General features: G+C 46.7%; 1 protein-coding gene across 2 annotated transcripts in view; it reads left to right on the plus strand.

Moving 5' to 3' along the window:
* The first annotated feature begins 12,613 nt into the window (after positions 1-12,613).
* Positions 12,614-21,789, plus strand: part of IL31RA (interleukin 31 receptor A) — a 1,277,572-nt gene continuing 1,268,396 nt past the window's right edge. For both annotated transcript variants that reach the window (XM_078675103.1, XM_078675104.1), the window contains exon 1: positions 12,614-12,711. In XM_078675103.1, the coding sequence (XP_078531229.1) occupies positions 12,678-12,711 (34 nt within the window). In that variant the 5' untranslated portion in view covers positions 12,614-12,677. The remainder of the gene's footprint in view (positions 12,712-21,789) is intronic.

The raw sequence follows: 21,789 nt of genomic DNA on the forward strand, positions 1-21,789 counted from the left end.
CTGGCAGGCTGGGCGGGCTCTCCGCGGAGCAGACAGGCCTGGAGGTAAGCCGACGGGAGTGGTTCGTTGTGACTGTTGGTGTGGCAGAGAGTGGGGGGAAAAAGTTGCCCCCTGCAAGGCACAGGGTACAGGGAAAAGGGTAAGGAGTTATAACTGAGCAATAACTGTATAACATTGAGCAACTGCGTACCAGCCGAGCGGGGGAAAGGAGTTTTCAGTTTTATTATTGAAAAACCGGGAGAGGTCCTTGTGAGAAGTTGGCCTGATGTGCAGTGCTCACTATTCTAGTGATCACTATATATCAGTCCAAACAACCCTTATTGATGATTGGTTGTAAGTCAACCTTATAGACCAGCTATCCTAGTAGCATGGATACGAGCAGTCTAAGGCTAAGACTCTAGAGGGCGTGTTAAGCCAGCTGTTTTACCATCACATTACCCCTTGAACACCCAGTGAAAGGACACCACACAAGTGTTATGAAAATAAACAATGTATTTATTAGAATCACAACAACCCTTTACTCTTTATGAGGACAGGGTGCTAAGCACACAACAAAACTCTTACGAAAATACTTTTAAGTTAGCACGTTACACAAATGCCCGAGGGGCACGAAAAACCATATACTTTCAAAGTGGAATGCGAATTACTAGCAGGTAAGTAACAGTTCTACTAGGCTTTGGAATCGCTAGGACTGGACTAGGGAATCGTTAGATTACTACTAGGAGGCCTAGGGGACTCGGGTGCAGAGTGTGCACTCTCACGCGGGATGCGGGACAAAGTCTATGGAAGCTAGAATTCACAAAGATAGTGTTCACGGGCGAACCCGACCTGGTAGGGAGAAAATGACAGTGGATCCTGACCCTTGGATAGTGAGGCTATGCTGGGACACCGGAGTGCCGAAGTTACCTAGCCCAGGGGCTGCAGCTGCATAGGTCTGAAAAGACGTCGGGGATCTCGTTGCCGGACCAGGAGCCTGGAAGGAAGAAGTTGCTGGCAGGCGACCAGTGAAGGAAAGTTCGATGGATCCAAGCCTGGATCAAGGAAGAAGAAACCTGAAAGCAGAGGGGACCAAGTTCTTGAATCACTAGCCAGTGATTAAGTGGGCACCAGGATGGCACCGGGCGAAGTCACCGCAGTCAGGTGAGTGGGCGCTGCTGGGCTCTGCAGTCTCTCGGACCAGGAGGCGTTGTCGGCGACCAGGATGGAGGTGCGAGCTGTCCCACGAAGGATGAAGTCGTTGGCGTCGAAGTTACCCAGGATTGGGCAACAAGCCTTGGCTAATTCAAGCCCACGCGGTGGACTCAAAATGGCGTCTTGAGTGGACCAGGAGGGTCCGGGGTGCTCCTCTTCTGGAAGGGAGCAAGGGCCAGTCTGGAGCAACCAGACCAGCAGCAGAAATGTCGTCGGGCGTCGTCAGGAAGGCCACAAGCCAACGGGCTAGTAGCCAAACAACGCGGTGAGCAGCGGAAAGCAGAAGGGCCCCACGCAGATCGTGGAGATGCTGGGGGGCTGCACTTCGGAGCTGGAGCTGCTCAGAGTCGGGGCTTCTCGGACCCCAAAGCACTCACCAGTAGATTACTCGGCGGGCTTGCTGGAAAGAAGTCGTGCAGTCTTGCAGATGGCCGGTCCCTTGAGGTCTCGTCGCACCCACGGTTCTCAGCTGGGCTGTAGAGGTGGGTAGAGGTCAGAGGTGCCAGGGAAGCCGGTTCTCGTCGAGCTGGGCAGTCGGATTCCGGAGGAAGGACTTACAGCAGACCGCAGTGTTCTTAGATGGTGCCTGCGGATGCAGGGTGACTACTCCTTAGTCACAAGGGAGAAATCTTAGGAAGAAGTCTTGAGTTCCTTTCGCAGAAAGTAGTTTCAGGATTCAAAGATGATCTGATCTGGAAGGGGGCCAGTCTCTACCTTTATCCTGTAAAAAGGGGCTGGCACGCGACTAAGTCCTGCCCTATGGGTGGGACTAGGAGGGGGGTGGTTACACCCACTTCCTTGGCGGGCTTTTCCCCAGCACAGGGTCTGGAGTGACCCTGGAACTGGTTCAAGCCGGCCTATGCACAGTGAGCACCGGGGTGCTACTTGCAGTCACCTTCCTCTAAAGCCCTGCCTACCTACAATACACAAAACCCTGTCTGGGACGGTGCTGGCACCGCCCCTGGCAGGAAACCCTTTGTCCTTATCTCCTGCTCTGGGAGGACTCCCAGCAGCAGGAGGGCAGACTTGTGTCTCGGTGGCAGCATCCATTTTGTGGATGCTAAGGCTCTGTCTGACTTTTAACCGGGTTATAGGTTACAGGCATGTCGTGTCCCTCTAGAAGGGTGGAATGCTAACCCCGTCGCCAGAATTGGCGAGGGGTTAGTATTCCAATTCGTATGACACCTTACTCGACATGTTTTGATAAAGCGATACCAGAGTTGGCACATAACCGCGAGGATTATAATGCACTTAAGAGTATATGGTATGCGATATCATGGAAACGGCTAAGGGATAGATCCCGAAAGCCGCAGACAGGCTCAGCTCATGCCAGAGCACCATCTCACACGATTCCAAGCACTCTGCCTTCAGGATTGTTAAGGCCTGCCATAGGAGTGACTGATAGGAGATCTGTGTGTCCATTTTAGGGTTAGATATAGGTATACTATATCTATAGCAAAGGGTGAGTACACCACCTTGCCCCAGCTGTCGTGCAGCCAGTTGTGTCAGTTTTAGTTAGTCAATCCAGGGGTGGCATAATACATGCTTCAGCCCCTGGGAGACTTCTGGGTGCACCTCAGCCCTGGGTACAGGGACTTGGAGAGGGCCCAGTGCCAATTCAGTACCTGAGTACAATTTGGATAGAGAGAACAGCTAGGCTGTGGGTCTGATTAGCAGGCCCACAGCCAGGGAAAGTCGTAAACCAGTGCAGCAAAAAGCAAAAATCTGGGTGATCATAGGATTGCAGACCCTACTCTCCTACAGTCCTAATCAATCTGTAGGGAAGTGTGAGCCAAAAAACTGCAAAAACGGGCGAACCTTCCAACTAACTGGCACTTATATTACCTAAAAACAACTATAGGAGGTTTACAGAAGCGCACAGGTCGTGGGGGTGGCACGATCGTGGGAGCGGTCATTGATCGTGTCACAAACCACCAAGCTTTTATTGACTGTGTGGAACGGAAAGACAGGAACTAAAGAAAAAGGGCATTATGAGGTCAGATTGCACTCGTGGCAATATAACAGCTAAACGAGAGTAAAAAAAACGTAAACGAAAAATAAACGTGTTGGAGGATGTAAGTGATGAAACACCACAAGAAGCTGGTCAAGCAAACCTGATAAATAGTACTCTCATTGAAATAGAAATACCAGCAGATAGAAACTCCTCTGTATCAGAAAAGAGTGGGCAATCACCAAAAACGGAAACTAGCAATAAATCAATAATAAGGCAGTTCTCATATCAACTGAAAATCTTTACAAAATTTAGCTTCCTGAAAAATGTGGGGGACGCCCTAATTTCAAATACAAAAGAGGTGCCAGGACTTCAATCACCTCTTCAACCTTTTCAAACAAAACAACTATCATTAATCACAAAAGAGCGGACTTCAACTCACAAAGGGGAGAGCCCAGACCAAAAAAGAGACAACAGCAGAGCAGTCAAAGCCCTCTACAAATAACTTCAACTCCGTATTCCAACAAAACACGGATGACTTTTGAAAATATAGACAATATACAAACAGGAGAAGTCAAGGTCGTCCAAATTCACAGGCAATATGAAGCAAATAAAAGGGCGGACGACGCACAAAAAAGAAATCAGGACAAGCTCGAAACCAGCTTGGATCTGTCTAATGGCAATGGACCAAGAAAAAAGAAAAACAGACTTGGTAACTGTGCAATAGTTATGACACCAAAAATGCAAAGCCAATAAAGCCCGTGGGAAAAACCCTTGCAAAGGTGCACTAACCCCGATCAAGGAATGAAGGGGTCAATACAGGAAAAAACAAGCACCCCATTTTTAATTGACGCAACATCAAACTCCCAGCTAGAGTCATCTACTGGGGGGGGGGAGGATTCAAAGATCGGATCTTGGGACCAAACTTAACTGGGACACTAGAAGAAATAGAAATGGCCTCATACCTTGAAACGGAGGGACTAAAATCAGCTGGGAAACTAGAAGAAATAGAAATCGCCACAGACCCCGGAACGGAGGAATGGGAAGGTCTTATGGCTGCTTACACCGAAGACAAAAGTGGGAGCGGGCTGAACTCCAAAACAAATGACAAAATATGTGAATACAAACAGGACTCACAATTGAAACTCGAGACGAAACAACAAATCCTGCTAGCAATGAGGAAATACAAAAAAACGCTACCCAGGATACAGCATGGCAGAGCCTGTTAAAAACAGTCCAACTATTGGTAGAAGCGCTCCACTACCAGTCAGATAAGATGGACACCCAATTGACGCTTTTAGACACACTGGCGGTCTTTGTGGTCGCAATTGACGGGAAGTTGGGCACATTAAATACACTACTACAAAACAAACAGGATCAGGTTCAAAACAAGTCCCTGGGCTGTGGATGCGGCCCAATAATTGACAAAATGGCCACACTTCCATCAATGGTGAGTTATTTATGCACATTAATAAAATCACTATCACAAGGAAAAGGGAGACACTGGTGCAACAGTCAAATAGTCGGGGAGACAGACAAGCATCCTCCAGAAAGCCACACCACGAACAAAATAGATAAAATAAATATCATAGCACCACCCGCAATCACTGAAAACGTCCACACTGAGGTATCGGAGAAACAGATCTACAAGAACCGGAAAGGAGAGGCCAAAGTGACCAGAATACGGATTACAAACTGCCTGGAGATCAACTAAATGAAAGGGTTGATAATCCTTTAAATGCAAAGCGGGCAAACAAACGCAAAGGCAGAAATAAAAAAATTAATCTAGATAGAGTGGGATTCAGCCACCTCTTCGTGTCAACGCCCCAGGCCAATCAAGGCGGACTAAACAACATCAAAACTGACGATGAAGAAGGAGAGACCATTAAGGACACCGAGAAGACGGAAGGAATAGAAGTCCCACACCAAGAAGAAACTAACAGACCCTCTCCTCCAAGTCTGGAAAAAAGAAAAAAACAACAAGATCCAGTTCAAAGCAAGCAAGGCGGCCTGATCATCAACTCTACAAGGAATCCTAATGTAATCAGTGGAGCAGCGCCCGGGAGCGATAGCGTCCAGCACTCTCTAACCAAAATAATGGGGAGAGCCATAGAAGAGTTAGATGAGAACATACCGGTGCAAAGTAGACAAACACCTATATCTACACAGACAAGGGCAAATCCAAGAATAGACATCAAGGAACGCACAAGTGGTGGGGGATCGGAACCATCTGCCCTCAGACAAAGGAACGGGAATCAGATAACAAACATTGGAGGACAACAGAAAATACACCCCGAAGGGAATACTGGAGTGGAATCTTCTATATATCGAGCATTACCCAGAGAAGCGCAAGAACACGTATTTGTACATGGAGGAAATGCTGAGAACAAAAACAGGAAGTCCGAAGACAGCAGAAACACAACAGCAAATATTGTATGGTTTATCCCGGACTACATCTCGAAAGGTAGGCATGACATATTGAATAGAGGGAACATCTTACGGCTGTTATCTCATGTTACATCTATGGCCAGTGTGACTACCCTGAATCTAGTCTCCATCGAATTTATTGCAGAAGTAGGCTCAAAGGCGGAAAAAACAAAGGCAACATGGACTACTTCTTCAGTTGCACAGAACATACTGGCTGAGAGTCAAACCTTCAAAAACTGGGGAATCTCAATTGCCCCTTATATAAAACCAAAATACCCCGATCTATTACTCCCCTCAGGAAGAGAAGGAGCACAGAACTGCAACAATAGATCTGGAATGTCAGTACTCCGAGGCGCAATAGGGAACACTGGAGCAAGAATTACGGAAGATCTGGAAGCCAGGGGACACGCCTCAGATGGTGGATCAACAGGTACACCTGACCTGAGATGGTTCGCCAGAACAATTAACAATCAAGCAAAATGACCAACAACGAATCTGCCTATATCGAGTGGACATAAGAACTACAGAATATGCTCATGGAATGTCAATGGCCTCGCCTCCAAAATGAACAACCAAGAATTTGTCAGTTACATAAGATCCTTTGATATTATGACCTTTCAGGAGACCTGGCAAGAAGAACCACCGCATCTGCTTGGCTATCTACGTTTTTTTACAAGCGCGGTGAGAGCTGCAAAATATGGTCATCTTCAAGGGGGCCTTGTGACTTATGTTTCGGCGGCAAGTGCCCACGAGATCAAGGAATTTGGACCGCCCACTCCCAACTTGCTGACACTCAATCTTCATACCTTGGAACAAGGCAAGAGGGGCGCAAACTTAATCTTAATTAACGCTTACGTTCATCCAAAAAGGAAAGGTAATAAAAGAACTATGTAACTACCTAGAGGAAACTACAATCTAAACTTCGACTATGGATGTCATGCTCACTGGCGACTTTGATCTTAATTTGATGGGGAACACAACAGACGACGAGAATCATCTTCAAAATATAGCCTGGAATATACCATACCAAGTAATTTCAGAAACATCAAAATATACTAAATTAGATAAGCAGGCATTAGAGAACCTTGAGTCCTATAATATTATAGTACTAAATGGAAGACTCGTTGGAGACACTCCACCAGCATGTACGTTTCACTCATCAAGGTTTAGCAAAATCTTGGATTATACGTTTGTCATTATCTCTCTTTCATCATGTCACCTCTTTCCAAATAGGGAAAAAAAACGACAGTGATCATTGCCCCCAGGAAATCACATTGAACATCTGCAAGCCTAAATTTGAGCAGTCTCTGGTCCCTATTGACTCAGTTTATACTGTCAACTATAAAAGGATTAAATATTCGGCAGCAGGGAAGCTTGCATGATAGGGCGAAACTGCATTTTGAGGGAAGAATCGGAGCAAGTGGAGTTGCGAAATGGGAGTGTTTTACAACAATAATGGCAGGCTATTCCACAACACCGAAACTTCAAACAGGACGGACTGATAAAAATATGACCTCACTTACAAAGGAACATCAAGTGAAGATAAAACGCACAAAGAAATGTATCTACCAAATAATGCGCCAACTTAGGTACTCTCCAAGAGATGCGGTGAAACATGACCGTCTACGGAAACTGAAGGCTTCTTTGAAAAAGACAAAGTGGGAAGCAAACAAAGAAAATGGAGGACAGTTTATGGGCAAAACTTCACGCTGACATAAAACAGAACGATGGGGCAAAATTCTGGAAATCAATCAATTCCTTTTTAAATCCCATGCATGATGGAGTATCTTCTAACATCAGCGAAGCAGCATGGGCAAAGTATCTCAAAGATCATTTCACACAACTAAGGGCCTCCGATTTTGAGATTGAAAATGAGGAAAACAAATTAATAACACTGTGTGAAACTCTTCATCAACAAGAAGGTGACAATACATCCATGAATACAGGAGAGACAAATCTACAAAAAATAATCACGCGCCAAATTAAAAAGGGAAGAAGGGAAGGGGCGCCAGGCCCGAACGGTATTCCTCCCATTCTTTACAAACTGAGCGATAGGGAATGGGCTGGAGCACTAGAGCCACTATTCAAGGAAATAATACAGTTTAATATACTACCTGCCTCCTGGAAGGGCTCGATTATCTCTCCTATACTCAAATCAAGGGACAAATCGCGACCAAGTAATTACAGACTGATCGCCCTCATGGATAATGAGGCCAAGTATTTTACCGGAATCCTCTTGGAAGAATTGCAGGCCTGGGCTACAGAAAATTCCTTAATCCCTGCAAATCAAACAGGTTTTGCCAAAACTGTTGGGACAACAACGAACATCTTGACAATGGCCTTGTTAATTGATTAAGCCAAAACCACCAAAATGCCAATCCATCTGTGCTTTATCGACTATAAGGCAGCCTTCGACCATATTAATCGGAATCTCCTGTCGTCCAAACTGAATAAGTGGGGGATCCCGAGGCCCTTGCTAGACCTACTGATTAACCTGCATAGTAACACGTGGATACATGTGAAGTTGGGTGATGGATCCCATCTGTCCAGACGTATCCCAACTAACAAGGGCCTAAAACAGGGATGTGTCTTGTTCCCAACCCTTTTTAATTTGTTCTTAGGAGATTTAATTCCAATTTGAAACAACTGTAATTCCCATGCACCGAAACTAGGAGGCCAAATACTACCATCATTACTATATGCAGATGACATAGTGCTAATTAGTCAAACAAAAATAGGGCTGCAAAATCTTGTGAATGCAACTCGACTGTATTCGGATGGTAATCAACTGACGATAAATTTACAGAAGACACAAACTATGTCAATTAACAAAAAAGGGAAAACTAATTATGGCTGGTTTTGGAACAACAATCGTATTGAAGACACAACAGTGTACAAGTACCTGGGAGTCAAAATCGACAACAGCGGCCAGTTTACCATTCAGAAAGCAAGCATTAGAGGAAAAGGCATTGTGATTTCAATTTCACTAAAAAAAACTAAATGGCAAACTCACTGGTCCATCACTTCTGCCCCTGGCACAAGTTATAAGAGCTAAACTGCTGCCCACAACTACTTATGGGAGTGAAGTACAGAGAGGAAGGGATGCAGCGACTCTAGATAGAACTGTGGCAGCAGCATATAGAACCATATTCAGATTGCCAAAACAAACCTCTCCGGCCCAATTTAGGCTGGAATTTGGAGGCCAGAAGCAGTCTCTGGCAAGACAAGGTGCATTTATAATTACTTGGAACAAAGTCCGTAAGGCAAACAAAGGAACCTTAAATAGCTATTTATGGTCAGAATTAGAACGGAATCCGGCATCGCCAGCCGCCAGATATTTGAAAAACAGCCTAGTGAATCTAGGGTTACAGGAGCTGTGGAACACCCCTACTAATCATACTACGATCAAAAGATTAGTAAAGAAAACAGTAAAACATCTATCATGGACTGAAGATAAAGGGTGTGTTGCGAAGAGGTCACATGGGTGGATTGTCTTAAACTCCTATTCTAAACAAGGCCAACAGTTATCTTGACCTCGGGTACTCACGTTATATAAAACTGAAGTTCCTCAAATATAGACTGGGCATGTTACCCTGCATACACCATCTCCCGCAATGTCTGAGGGTTAATGGGGGTACCCTCTGTCGTTTATGCGGCATGGCGCCGGAAGATATGGAACATTTGCTGTGCTCCTGTGAGAAATTGTTGGTGGAAAGGAAACGGTTATTGAAATACCATTTTAACCAGCGTGGAATACGCTCAAGAAGACAGGCAGTTCTTGCCTGCTTTGCACCCAGCGACCCGCAGTTGAACTGCAGCCTGGTGAAGTACTTGAAGGAGGTAGAAACAAAGATGCAGAAAATTGACCCCCCGTCATGTTTTTAGAGGTTATTAAGCAAATCAGAATCCCTTACTGGTGGTCTATAAAATATTAAATTAGGGAAGGTGGAAGAAAAGAGAACACTGGAATTCCTCCCCTTGCCATAACTTACAGAGGACATCTAGAACAACATGATTATTATTTTAATTCTCACTTACATATATTAAATCTCATGAATTTTTGAAAGGAATTATAATTTAGACTATGCATTTTATGTGAATGTAATTTTATTCAAGTGTTGAAAAATGTATTGTGCGTATATTAGTGTTTTTAAGGATGAATTGCAATGGTTTTAATTAACTATGCTAATAAACTATTACTGCAGCGCCGGGGAGCGCTGGATTTGTGCCCCCAGGAGCGCTGATTTAAATGGCCACTTGCCCCTGTTTGTTCTAGGGGAAAACAGGAGCCCATCCTGCATTTTGGCCGCAGTGGGAGCCATCTTCGCGGCTGCCCCCGCCGCATATTTGCCGAGATTTTAAGTCCCCTGGCAGGTGCCCACCCCGCCAGGGACCTTGCCGCTATTTCTTTCATTGACCTAGCGGGTGCTCACCCCGCTTTATATTTAAATTTTAAAAGAGGGAGCCTACCCCTCGTTTGTCTGGGATAAGCCTTACTGCTCGCGCCACGTTGCCTAGAGGGTGAGCAGGGGTTATCTTTGGCGTGTAACTCCCTTGCCCTGACGTAGGAATGGTGGTTTCTGCCTGACTTTGGCGCAAACCTTAGCCAACCGGAAATCCCATTTCTAACATTCGGGTTTGAGTTTGCGCTATATTTACAAGACAAAAATACAGCATGGTTGGCCATTAATGTGTTTCTGCTGTTGGTATGCTGCTCTTTTAGTCTCTTTGTCGAAGAGACCCCTCCTGTGCATTAGGCCATTTGTCACCACCACAGAATTCCTCTCACTGATTGCAGCCAGTGTCTTGGGGAGTGAAATGCCCAAGGTGATCAAGGCAGCAAGGCATGCAGGAACAACTTGATGGCAGTACCATGCTAAATGGCACTGCTACATTAACTTAGCCTACCTGCTATCACAGGCAGTCAGGGACAGCCCTGCAGCACAGCAGGCGCGTCGCACATGAGGAAGAATCAAGCGGTGGAGTCAGAGAGAGGTATTCTTTCTGAATGTGTCACCTCTCTTGCTTGACGCTGCCCAGCCTCGAGTCAGAAGCACTTTGGGTCGGAGTGTAAAAAAAAAACAAGATAAAAGAAATCATACATAAATTAAGTTGTTAGTTGAGTCTGTTTTTTGTTTCGGTTTTTCTTAACTACGGCTGGGATCATTGATTGAAGAGCAGTTTAGTTTTGTGTATGGGGTTCATAATGTGCCATTAGTTTGCCTTGCCCTCGGTTCACAATTTCAGTGTCACGCCTGACAGGCACTGTACTGACAGTCTCAGTTACAATGATTTTGTTCCTCGCGGGCTTACTTCACTCTAATTTTCTGTGTTTAAACTTACATAACTATGTGTGGCCTGAGGTGTTTACATTACAATCCTTAACATATTGATTGCGGAGCAACGGTAGGTCAGGGAATCAATGCCATTGCTTAAGGCATTCAGTGGTGCTTATATTGCAACACATTACTATTGATGGCTAGAAAAGAAACAAAGAATTTCTAGAAACCACTCTAATGGACCTAATACACTCCAGGAAAATCTATACCTAATATATAACATGGGCTGGCTTGTCACAAACTGCGTTTCTTCTGCATCACGCCTCAGTTCAGTTATATGCATTGGGGATTGTGCAAAATAATGCATGGGAGACTCCCTAGTTTCATTTCTTCACTGTGATACGTCATGATATGTTCCCAATGCTATTATATGCCCGGGTCCCTGATGTCTTTGCTTGCTTCACTTGGCTAGTTGTGCTGTGCATCAAAGGCATGGAATTTCTTCTCCTAGTAGTTTACAGCCCATCCTCAGCCCAGTGTTTATTGATCTGACAAATGGATGGTGGTTTGGAGAAAGCAGCCTTTTAAGCCCCTCCCAAATGCACGCAGTACATTTAAGCAATTTGTCAGGGAATGAACATTGTGTCCAATCTAACAAATCACAATAACTTTCTCCTCAGCAGATTTCATTTGTAACGGTATATCAATAAATAAAGCAATCTGAGGTAGGCAGCATTGTTATCTCAAAGTCAGTTCGGAAGTTCTGTGGTTATATTGAATAAGTAACTACTTACATTGTTATCATATGAAATCCCTTTATTGAAGTCATAACACAATTTAACAATTGCTTTATTGACCTTCTGGCTAGGTCAAATATGTTTATAAATTCACCATTTGTCTACAATTTTTTTCAAAAATTTCTAGGGGGATAACGCCCTGAACCCTCCTCTCTTTTGACAGCCAGGCTCGCTCGCTGCACTTGCACCCGTGCACCCACCCTGAATTTTTATGCAGCACCACTCTCAAATGTCACCAGCCGCCACTGCAATAAATATGTCCGGCTTAGTTCCTTTGTCCTACTTTTTCCATAATAAACAGATCAGACCTAAACTCTGGGCAATGGCTGGTCACCATAACCCTCCTGTTGTGTTGGGCATACTTTCCCCACAAGGGGATAGTGCAATACAAGCATTATTTTTCAGTGTAAGCAAGCACGCCAAACTGTTCGTCGAATCAAAAGCGGTACTCCGAATAATCTGGTAATTTTGGTTGAAGCAAAGTCCCTGACTCGGTACTGCTTCTTAAAAGTTTTTTTTCTCGGCTGACCAGTAAAGGCACAGACACTGTGGCGGTATCAAGCCAGACCTGTAATTAAAGATTACGGAAAATAAAACGCGTTCTTGGTAGTGGCGTCTGCCCATCTTTACATTATGCTAGTTTCTCGTTGCCGCTTCTTGATAATATACAGAGTCCTTATTCTCTTCAAAGAGACACGTTTCAATATGCCAGAGCTGCCGAATTTGGAGCTGGGGAACCAGGTTCGAGTCTCGGCGTCGGATAGAAGCGTTCTGTGATTCTAGACAAATCACTTAATCTTCCTGTGCCTACTAAACATGAATGCGTCCTTGTTTGGGTTAACTTGTGCTCATGTAAAGTACCCTATACCTTCCGGTCGAGTTCGCGCTATATAAAAGTGCAAAAAAAAACTGGCATACCCCCGTTTAAAAAGCGGAAGCTGCACTAAGCAGTATGAATCACCCGGTAAATGCAACAGATGAACAAAGACCTTCTGCAGACCAAACCATCCTACTGAAGATTAAAGCTGTGCCATGAAACACATCTGCATACTCCTTAGAGCTTGGGGTAAGTTTAACTTTAGATAAATACATATTTTTAACATACAAATGCGGGTGGTGGTCCGGAGCGATGGTCTTCTGTGAACTCTATGAGCGGAACAGCTGTGTTGCAATGAGAACCTAGAATTGTATTCTTTTTTTCTGGGGCTATTCTACAATCTTACAGTGTCTGTGAACATCATCAAGGTAATTCGTGACTGCCAGCCCACTCACTGTGTGTGCCTAGTTAGCGCAAAGACCCAGTGCAACCCTCAGTTTCTGTCTAGCTCCGGCCGGAGTTACTTCATACTAAATCGGGTTAGCACGGTCTCACAAGGTAGCCTGAGAAAAAAAAAATCAAATTACCTGCACCGAAGTGTCTAACTTTTTCAGTGTGTCCGTCTGCTTAAAAGCCCGACGCTGGTGTCGAAAACCAGGGTTCGAGCCTCAAGGTCGAGTCCACATCCTGTGATTCTGGGCAAATCACTTAATCTCCCCGTGCCTGGATGTGTAATGTAAATACGGTGCTCAAGTAAAGCGCTCCAATACCTTCGGGTCGAGTTCGCGCTATATAAAATATGCACACAAAAACCAGACCTTTTCATCATTTCATTTCGATATATTCGTTATCTTTTGTGCAACACTTGTCTCCATTATTTCTCTTCTTTCGGTTTGTCTAATTTCAGACCATTACATTTTTACCTTTTTAATTAAATTTTTGAACGAATGTGAGAAGCAGCAAAACAGTGGCAGCTCTCTTAGAATCTGATTGTATTTTAACTGTAAAGGATTATCCTTTAAAGTTTTTATCTTTACCTTCGAGCTTAATTCAATATTTATGTGTAAGTAGATATGTTGTCCCTTCATCAATTCGAGTTAAAAGGCAATACCAATGGCAGAATGGGTGTTATGTTCTTGTTGCTTAGTAACATGGAATGTCTCGATGATGTTCGTGGAATGTATTCCTATGTCATTGTAGAATGTGTATGTTCAAGTGTGTAACTAGGCTGGGCAGTTCGTTTTTTTCTTTCATAAACCTTTATTGAAGATTCAAATACATCACAGTTACAAAGTGACACCATGGCAAAAAATTATGCAATACAATATGCAATGCAGAGTCGGGAACAGTCGGTTACAAATACCGCAATCAATGGCGGCCGTGATCTAAAAGTGTAGTTTCTCTAAAAACACAGCAAAAAATTTATCGAAGGAGGGCACTACACATACTAAGGGGGGAGCGTAGGCAGGGGGGCAAAAGAGAGGCAGGGAGAGGGTGACTCATGGGTCTGCGGCCGCATCGATGGCGGGGAGAGCGGGGGTGGAGGCCTCCGAGTGCTGGGAACCGTGACTAAGAAGATAGGATACTAGCGGACCCCATATATCTAGCGGGCGGGATCTAGAGGGCATTAAGTCCCAGAATTTGGACAGGAGAGTCTGGCAACAGTAAGCATTCTCCAACCAGAGGGACACCCTCGGTGCGAGTCAGCGACCCCAGCACATGGAAACCCTGCGCAGCGCAAGGACTAGCAACAGCAGCGCAAGGACTAGCAACATAGCAATCAGTTTGCGGGAGGCATCCAGGTATAATTTGACAAAGCCTAGAAGGCAAAGCAGAGTGTCAGGGATATAACAGCGCATACCTCATGCCAATAAGTGGAGACCTTGGGACACAGCTAAGCCAGGTGGGCGAAGTCTGCCGCCGGCGCAGAGCAGCGTAGGCATCTATCGCTTGCAATAAGGCCCATTTTGTGCAGCTGCATGGGGGTCCAGTAGAGCCTGTGGAGATATTTAAAATGGATAAGGCGCATTTGATAGTTAGGGGAGAGACGTTTAATTTGGGAGCAACAGTAAAGCCAGTCGGCTTGGGGTATTGAAATGGCCAGGTCCGATTTCCATGCAACTCGCGTCCTGTCAGTGGATATGGAGGAGCCCTCCAGCATGGTAGCATAGAGTCTGGTAATCAATTTATGTGGAAAGGAGTATGTATAAAGGAGGTTGAGAGTGGCCAGCGAGGGAGGGGGCTGGGGGAAAGATGGGTGGAGCTTTCTGCATATCGCCCTTAACTGATAATAGAGCAGAGTGTCCTTAGGGTCAGAGTCAGTAGCCAGCGTGTAGAATGTATTCTCAGGGTAAAGATCAGACACAGTGGACAGCAAAAGATGAGTAGCATGTTTCGGCATCCCCAAAGATTGTAGTGGAGGAAAAGCGGGATGTCGGGCAGAAGGCATTGCAGCTGCAGAGAGCAAGCCCAGGCCTGAAACTTTCCGGAGTCCCTCCCAGGCCCAGCGTAGAGTCTCGACCGTGTCAATCTCAGCGCACCGGGGACGCGTCGGGCGAATAAAGCAGTAGAGAGTGGCCACGGGGCAGCCAGATCAGCCTCAACTGCAACATGAGGCTCAAATGGAGTGGGGTGGAGCCAGAAATGAAGAAAGCTGGCCTGGAAGCTGAGGGCATAGAGTTTAAAATCTGTGCGTCCGGCCAAAGAAAGTGGAAGACGGTTCCAAAGAGGATCTTAGTCTCCAGCCAGTCCACCACACAACCGAAGTTGGACCTCCAGAGCTCATCAACGTCCCTACTGAGCCAAATTCCAAGATACCTGGTGGGTTCAGTCGCCCACATGAAAGGATACTCCCGGTCAAATGGCGTTGTGGCATCAGTGAGAGGAAATAACAAAGACTTACTCCAGTTGACCTGGATGCCGGAGTAGCCACCAAAACGTTTCACCTACTGGACCAGAGGGTTGAGATTCTCCCGGGGGTGGCAGACGAAAAGGGTGATATCGTCCGCACACATTGAGATGAGCATGGGCCGCAAGCCAATGCCCATCTGGGTATGATGTTGGCGCAGTCGAGCTGCTAGAGGCTCCATTGCGATAGCAAGGCTGGGCAGTTAGTTGGTGAGCATAGGAAGTTATTGATGTGTTTACCTATGCTCCTCAACTACAATAAAGGAACTTCAAGTTACAGTTGCAGAGTGTTCCTTTACAACAATGACGACGAGGGTTGAGGAAGGGATGGATTTGAACCTACGAGAACAACCATTTATGGATGTAAATGTAATATAATGTAAATTGATACTTGTATAGCGCACTACTCACCCGCAAGGGTCTCAAGGAGCTTGTACGAATACCGCTGTGGAATCCATCCTGGCTTTCCCTGTGAGGTGTCCACTCCTGGGCACCCCCAAGGTGGAGGCCAGGCATCCTTAGCGTTGTGGGGGCCGTTGTGGAGATTAAGCAAGCTATTGCCCAGAGTTGCAGAGTGGGACTCCATGATTGGAATAGGCACCAAGGCGAGAATTATCAGGTCTGTGGAATTTTAAGCCCAAGACCCGCCAAGGCGGGGAATCGAACCCTGGTCCCGGGCTAGACCTCTGCATCAGGGTCTGCCGCTCTAACCATTGAGCCACACTTCTCCACCTGGATAATTCTACAAATTGATTCCTGTTTGCCACCTTTGGATTAAGTGTGTCCCTTGGATCCTATTGGGAATGACTTCTACAAGCTGGCCCATACCACAAGGATTGCCTCAATTGGATTAAATCAGCATTACTTAATAAGTGCTGAGTGTTGCAGCGGGAGTTATTGGCTGTATCGTGATCTCCAGCAGGGCATTCACGCTATGCGAGGGCAGCCGTTCCTGCAACGTGAAAGCACTGCATGCCGAGCGTCATGAGGGCGTCCAGGCAGTGCGACGTAGGCTGACTCCGAGACTCACGTGCACACACGCATCAAGAGGACGTTCCGACAATGCGAGGTAGGCGGACTCCGATGCTCATTTGCGCAGAGCATGCAAAAACTGTGAGTTGTGAGAGTATGTGAAGGATCCTCTATTCCAGGAATTGCACCATCACGGGGGTCAGGTTACGAGACCTCACGCAGCGGCCATATTGATTTCTTTTCAGAAAAATAAAAGGAGTGAAAGCAGGATTCATTTGCCTTCAAGCTTTCTACAAAGAGATTAAATTAATAACCGACTCACCAACTGACATTTTAACACTGTAATTTATTTGTTGTGGGTTATATTTTGCGCAATAATTTGGCAGTTACTTATAATTACATACAGTTCATCGTTTTGCTCAGGAAGTGAAATTCAGGACAGTGAACTAGTCCTCGTGTGAAGTAAGGACACTCTACAAGTCCACTCATCATGAGCAACCAAAGCTATAACATCAACCCACCCCAAGCATTTTAGGCTTCTGGTTCAGAACCTAAATGGTTAGAATGGAAGGCTTATTTTATAAATTACATTGAAGCTGTGGCCGAAGCTGGTAAAATGGCCCCTGAGCAAAACAAAAGGTTACCGTTACACTCTTTAGGACCTGTTGGGTTAAAGGTGTTCCTAGAAATGACTAAAACTGATATACTTGGGGTTATCAATGTTTATGCTTTAGCGTTATTGCATCTTGATAATTACATCTGAAAGAGACACGTTAGTATTAGATTCCTTACCTTAGAATATTCCCAGGCGTCAGACTGGATCCGGAAACTTTTGCGTAGCAGTACCCTTGCGCGTCGGTAGGCGTCGTCTGCGGCTCCGCGTCCGTCGTGGGTGCCGTGATGACGTCGTCGGAGTACTTAGACGCCGCCTCCGCGTGCTGACGTCAGTTCTTTTTTCCGCGCCAGCAACCGCAGATCTGGAAAAAGCAGTAACCTATAGTAAATTTTTGACTAACTTTTTGGATCTTTTTTTGATCATTTCTCGATGTGAGAAGTTGGCCTGATATGCAGTGCTCACTATTCTAGTGATCACTATGTATCAGTCCAAACAACCCTTATTGATGATTGGTTGTAAGTCAACCTTATAGACCAGCTATCCTAGTAGCATGGATACGAGCAGTCTAAGGCTAAGACTCTAGAGGGCGTGTTAAGCCAGCTGTTTTACCATCACATTACCCCTTGAACACCCAGTGAAAGGACACCACACAAGTGTTATGAAAATAAACAGTGTATTTATTAGAATCACAACAACCCTGTACTCTTTATGAGGACAGGGTGCTAGGCACACAACAAAACTCTTACGAAAATACTTAAGTTAGCACGGTATACACAAATGCCCGAGGGGCACGAAAAACCATATACTTTAAAAGTGGAATGCGAAATTACTAGCAGGTAAGTACAGTACTAATAGGCTTTGGAATCGCTAGGACTTGACTAGGGAATCGTTAGATTACTTCTAGGAGACATAGGGGACTCGGGTGCAGAGTGTGCACTCTCACGCGGGATGCGGGACAAAGTCTATGGAAACTAGTAACGCTAAAGTTAGTGTTCACGGGCGAACCCGACCTGGTAGGGAGAAAACGACAGTGGATCCCGACCCTTGGATAGTGAGGTTATGCTGGGGCACCGAAATGCCGAAGTTACCTAGCCCAGGGGCTGCAGCTGCATAGGTCTCAAAAGACGTCGGGAATCCTCGTTGCCGGACCAGGAGCCTGGAAGAAAGATGCTGGCAGGCGACCAGTGAAGATAGTTCGAAGTGATCCAAGCCTGGATCTGGACGATGGATGACACCTGAAAGCAGAGGGGACCAAGTTCGTGACTACTAGCCAGTAGTCAGTGGGTACCAGGAAGGCACCGGATGGTAGTCACCTCGACTAGGTGAGTGGGCGACGCTGTGCTCTGCAGATCTCACGGACCAGGAGGCGCTGTCGGCGACCAGGATGGAGAGGAGAGCTGTCCCACGATGGTTGAAGCTGTCGGCGTCGAAGTACCCAGGATTGGGCAACAAGCCTTGGCTAATTCAAGCCCACGCGGTGGACTCAAAATGGCGTCTTGAGTGGACCAGGAGGGTCCGGGGTGCTCCTCTTCTGGAAGGGAGCAAGGGCCAGTCTGGAGCAACCAGACCAGCAGCAGTGATGTCGTCGGGCGTCGTTCAGAAGGCCACAAGCCAGCGGGCTAGTAGCCAAACAACGCGGTGAGCAGCAAAAAGCAGAAGGGCCCCACGCCGATCGTGGAGATGCTGGGGGGCTGATCTTCGGTGCTGGAGCTGCTCAGGGTCGGGGCTTCTCGGACCCCAAAGCACTCACCAGGAAATTACTCGGCGGGCTTGCTGTGCAGAAGTCGTGCAGTCTTGGCAATAGTCGGTCCCTTGAGGTCTCGTCGCACTCACGGTTCTCAGCTTGGCTGTAGAGGTCGGAGGTGCCAGGGAAGCCGGGTGTTGTCGAGCTGGGCAGTCGGATTCCGGAGGAAGGACTTACAGCAGACCGCAGTGTTCTTGCGATGGTGCCTGCGGATGCAGGGTGACTACTCCTTAGCCACAAGGGAGAATCTTGAAGAAGGAAATCTTGAAGTCCTTTCGTAGAAAGTCGTGTCTTGATTCCAAAGATGATCTAATTTGGAAGGGGGCCAGTTCCTACCTTTATCTGGGAAAAGGGGGCTGGCACGCGACTAAGTCCTGCCCTATGGGTGGGACCAGGAGGGGGGTGGTTACACCCACTTCCTTGGCGGGCTTTTCCCCAGCTCAGGGTCTGGAGTGTCCCTGGAACTGGTTCAAGCCGGCCTATGCATAGTGAGCACCGGGGTGCCACTTGCAGTCACCTTCCTCTGAAGCCCTGCCTACCTAGGATACACAAAATCCTGTCTGGGACGGTGCTGGCACCGCCCCTGGCAGGAAACCCTTTGTCCTTATCTCCTGCTCTGGGAGGACTCCCAGCAGCAGGAGGGCAGACTTGTGTCTCGGTGGCAGCATCCATTTTGTGGAGCTGAGGCTCTGTTTGACTTTAACCGGGGTTAGGGGTTACATACATGTCGTGTCCCTCTAGAAGGGTGGAATGCTAACCCCGTCGCCAGAATTGGCGAGGGGTTAGTATTCCAATTCGTATGACACCTTACTCGACATGTTTTGATAAAGCGATACCAGAGTTGGCATATAACCGCGAGGATTATAATGCACTTAAGAGTATATGGTATGCGATATCATGGAAACGGCTAAGGGATGGATCCCGAAAGCCGTAGACAGGCTCAGCTCATGCCAGAGCACCATCTCACACGATTCCAAGCACTCTGCCTTCAGGATTGTTAAGGCCTGCCATAGGAGTGACTGATAGGAGATCCGTGTGTCCATTTTAGGGTTAGATATAGGTATACTATATCTAAAGCAAAGGGTGAGTACACCACCTTGCCCCAGCTGTCGTGCAGCCAGTTGTGTCAGTTTAGTTAGTCAGCCCAGGGGTGGCATAATACATGCTTCAGCCCCTGGGAGACTTCTGGGTGCACCTCAGCCCTGGGTACAGGGACTTGGAGAGGGCCCAGTGCCAATTCAGTACCTGAGTACAATTTGGATAGAGAGAACAGCTAGGCTGTGGGTCTGATTTGCAGGCCCACAGCCAGGGAAAGTCGTAAACCAGTGCAGCAAAAATCTGGGTGATCATAGGATTGCAGACCCTACTCTCCTACATGACCCCCCCCCAAACTTTGGGACAATAAACTAACCTTGACCAGGTGAGTCTTCTTGCTCTAAGTGGAAATACCTGGAGAGCCCATCAGCATTGCTGTGATCAGTACCAGGTCTATGCTCCACTGTAAAATCCATCCCCTGTAGGGAAATGGACCACCTAAGCAGTTTGGGGTTTTCACCCTTCATCTGATTTAGCCACAAGAGGGGCTTATGGTCGGTCTGAATGGTGAAGTGAGTGCCAAACAAGTAGGCCCTCAGCTTCTTCAGGGCCCAAACCACAGCAAAGGCCTCCCTCTCAATAGCTGACCAATTTTTCTCTCTGGGTGTCAACCTCCTACTAATGAAAGCAATAGGCTGATCATTACCATCAAAATTCAGTTGAGACAGAACAGCTCCCACACCCAACTCAGAAGCATCTGTTTGGACAATGAATGGCGTGGAGTAATCTGGACTCTTTAGGATAGGTGCTGTGCACATGGCCTGCTTTAGGTCATTGAATGCTTTCTGACAGCTTGCTGTCCACTGAACTTTCTTTGGTATCTTTTTGCTTGTCAGGTCATTAAGAGGGGTCACTATGGACCCATAATTTCTGACAAACTTCCTATAGTACCCAGTCAGGCCCAAGAAAGCTCGAACTTGAGTCTGGGTGATTGGAGGAGTCCAGTCCTTGATGGCCTGTATCTTACTCTCCAGTGGCTGAACCTGGCCTCCACCTACAAGGTGGCCCAGGTATACAACCTGTGTCTGCCCTATCTGGCACTTTGTGGCCTTGATAGTGAGGCCTGCCTTTTGCAGAGCCTCTAACACTTTCCTCAGGTGGACCAGGTGATCCTCCCAGGTGGAGCTAAAGACAGCAATATCGTCTAGATATGCTGCACAGAAGTCATCCAGCCCAGTGAGGACTTGATTCACCAACCTTTGGAAGGTGGCAGGTGCATTTTTCAGTCCAAAGGGCATTACCACAAACTGATAATGCCCTCCAGGGGTAGAAAATGCTGTCTTGGGTTTGGCCTCCTCAGCTAACCTGATTTGCCAATACCCAGCTGTCAAATCAAATGTACTTAAGAAGTTGGCAGAAGCCAATTTATCTATAAGTTCATCTGCTCTTGGTATTGGGTGGGCATCAGTCTTAGTGACTGCATTGAGACCTCTGTAGTCTACGCAAAACCTCATCTCTTTCTTACCACCCTGGGTGTGAGGCTTTGGCACTAGAACTACTGGGCTAGCCCAAGGGCTATCTGAGGGCTCAATGACTCCCAGCTCCAACATTTTCTGCACTTCAGTTTTGATGCAGTCTCTAACATGATCAGGCTGTCTGTAGATTTTACTCTTGACAGGCAGACTGTCTCCAGTGTCAACATCATGGGTACACCAATCAGTTTGGCTGGGTGTCAGAGAGAACATATGTCTGAAGGATTGCAGAACTTGCCTGCAATCCTGTTGCTGATGTTCAGTGAGGCTGCCACAAAAGACAACACCATCAACTGATCCATCATCAGGATTCTGAGTGAGCAGGTCTGGGAGAGGGTCACTCTCTTCCTCCTGTCCCTCATCTGTGGCCATGAGCAAGCTCATGTCCTTCCTGTCAACATATGCCTTGAGCCTGTTAACATGGGGCACTCTGAGAGGGCTCCTGGGAGTTCCAAGGTCCACCAAGTAGGTAACCTCCCCCTTTTGCTCAATGATGGTGTGGGGCCCAGACCATTTGTCTT

The sequence above is a fragment of the Lissotriton helveticus genome, chromosome 2_1 (assembly GCF_964261635.1).
Source record: "Lissotriton helveticus chromosome 2_1, aLisHel1.1, whole genome shotgun sequence".
In the NCBI taxonomy this organism is placed as follows: domain Eukaryota; kingdom Metazoa; phylum Chordata; class Amphibia; order Caudata; family Salamandridae; genus Lissotriton; species Lissotriton helveticus.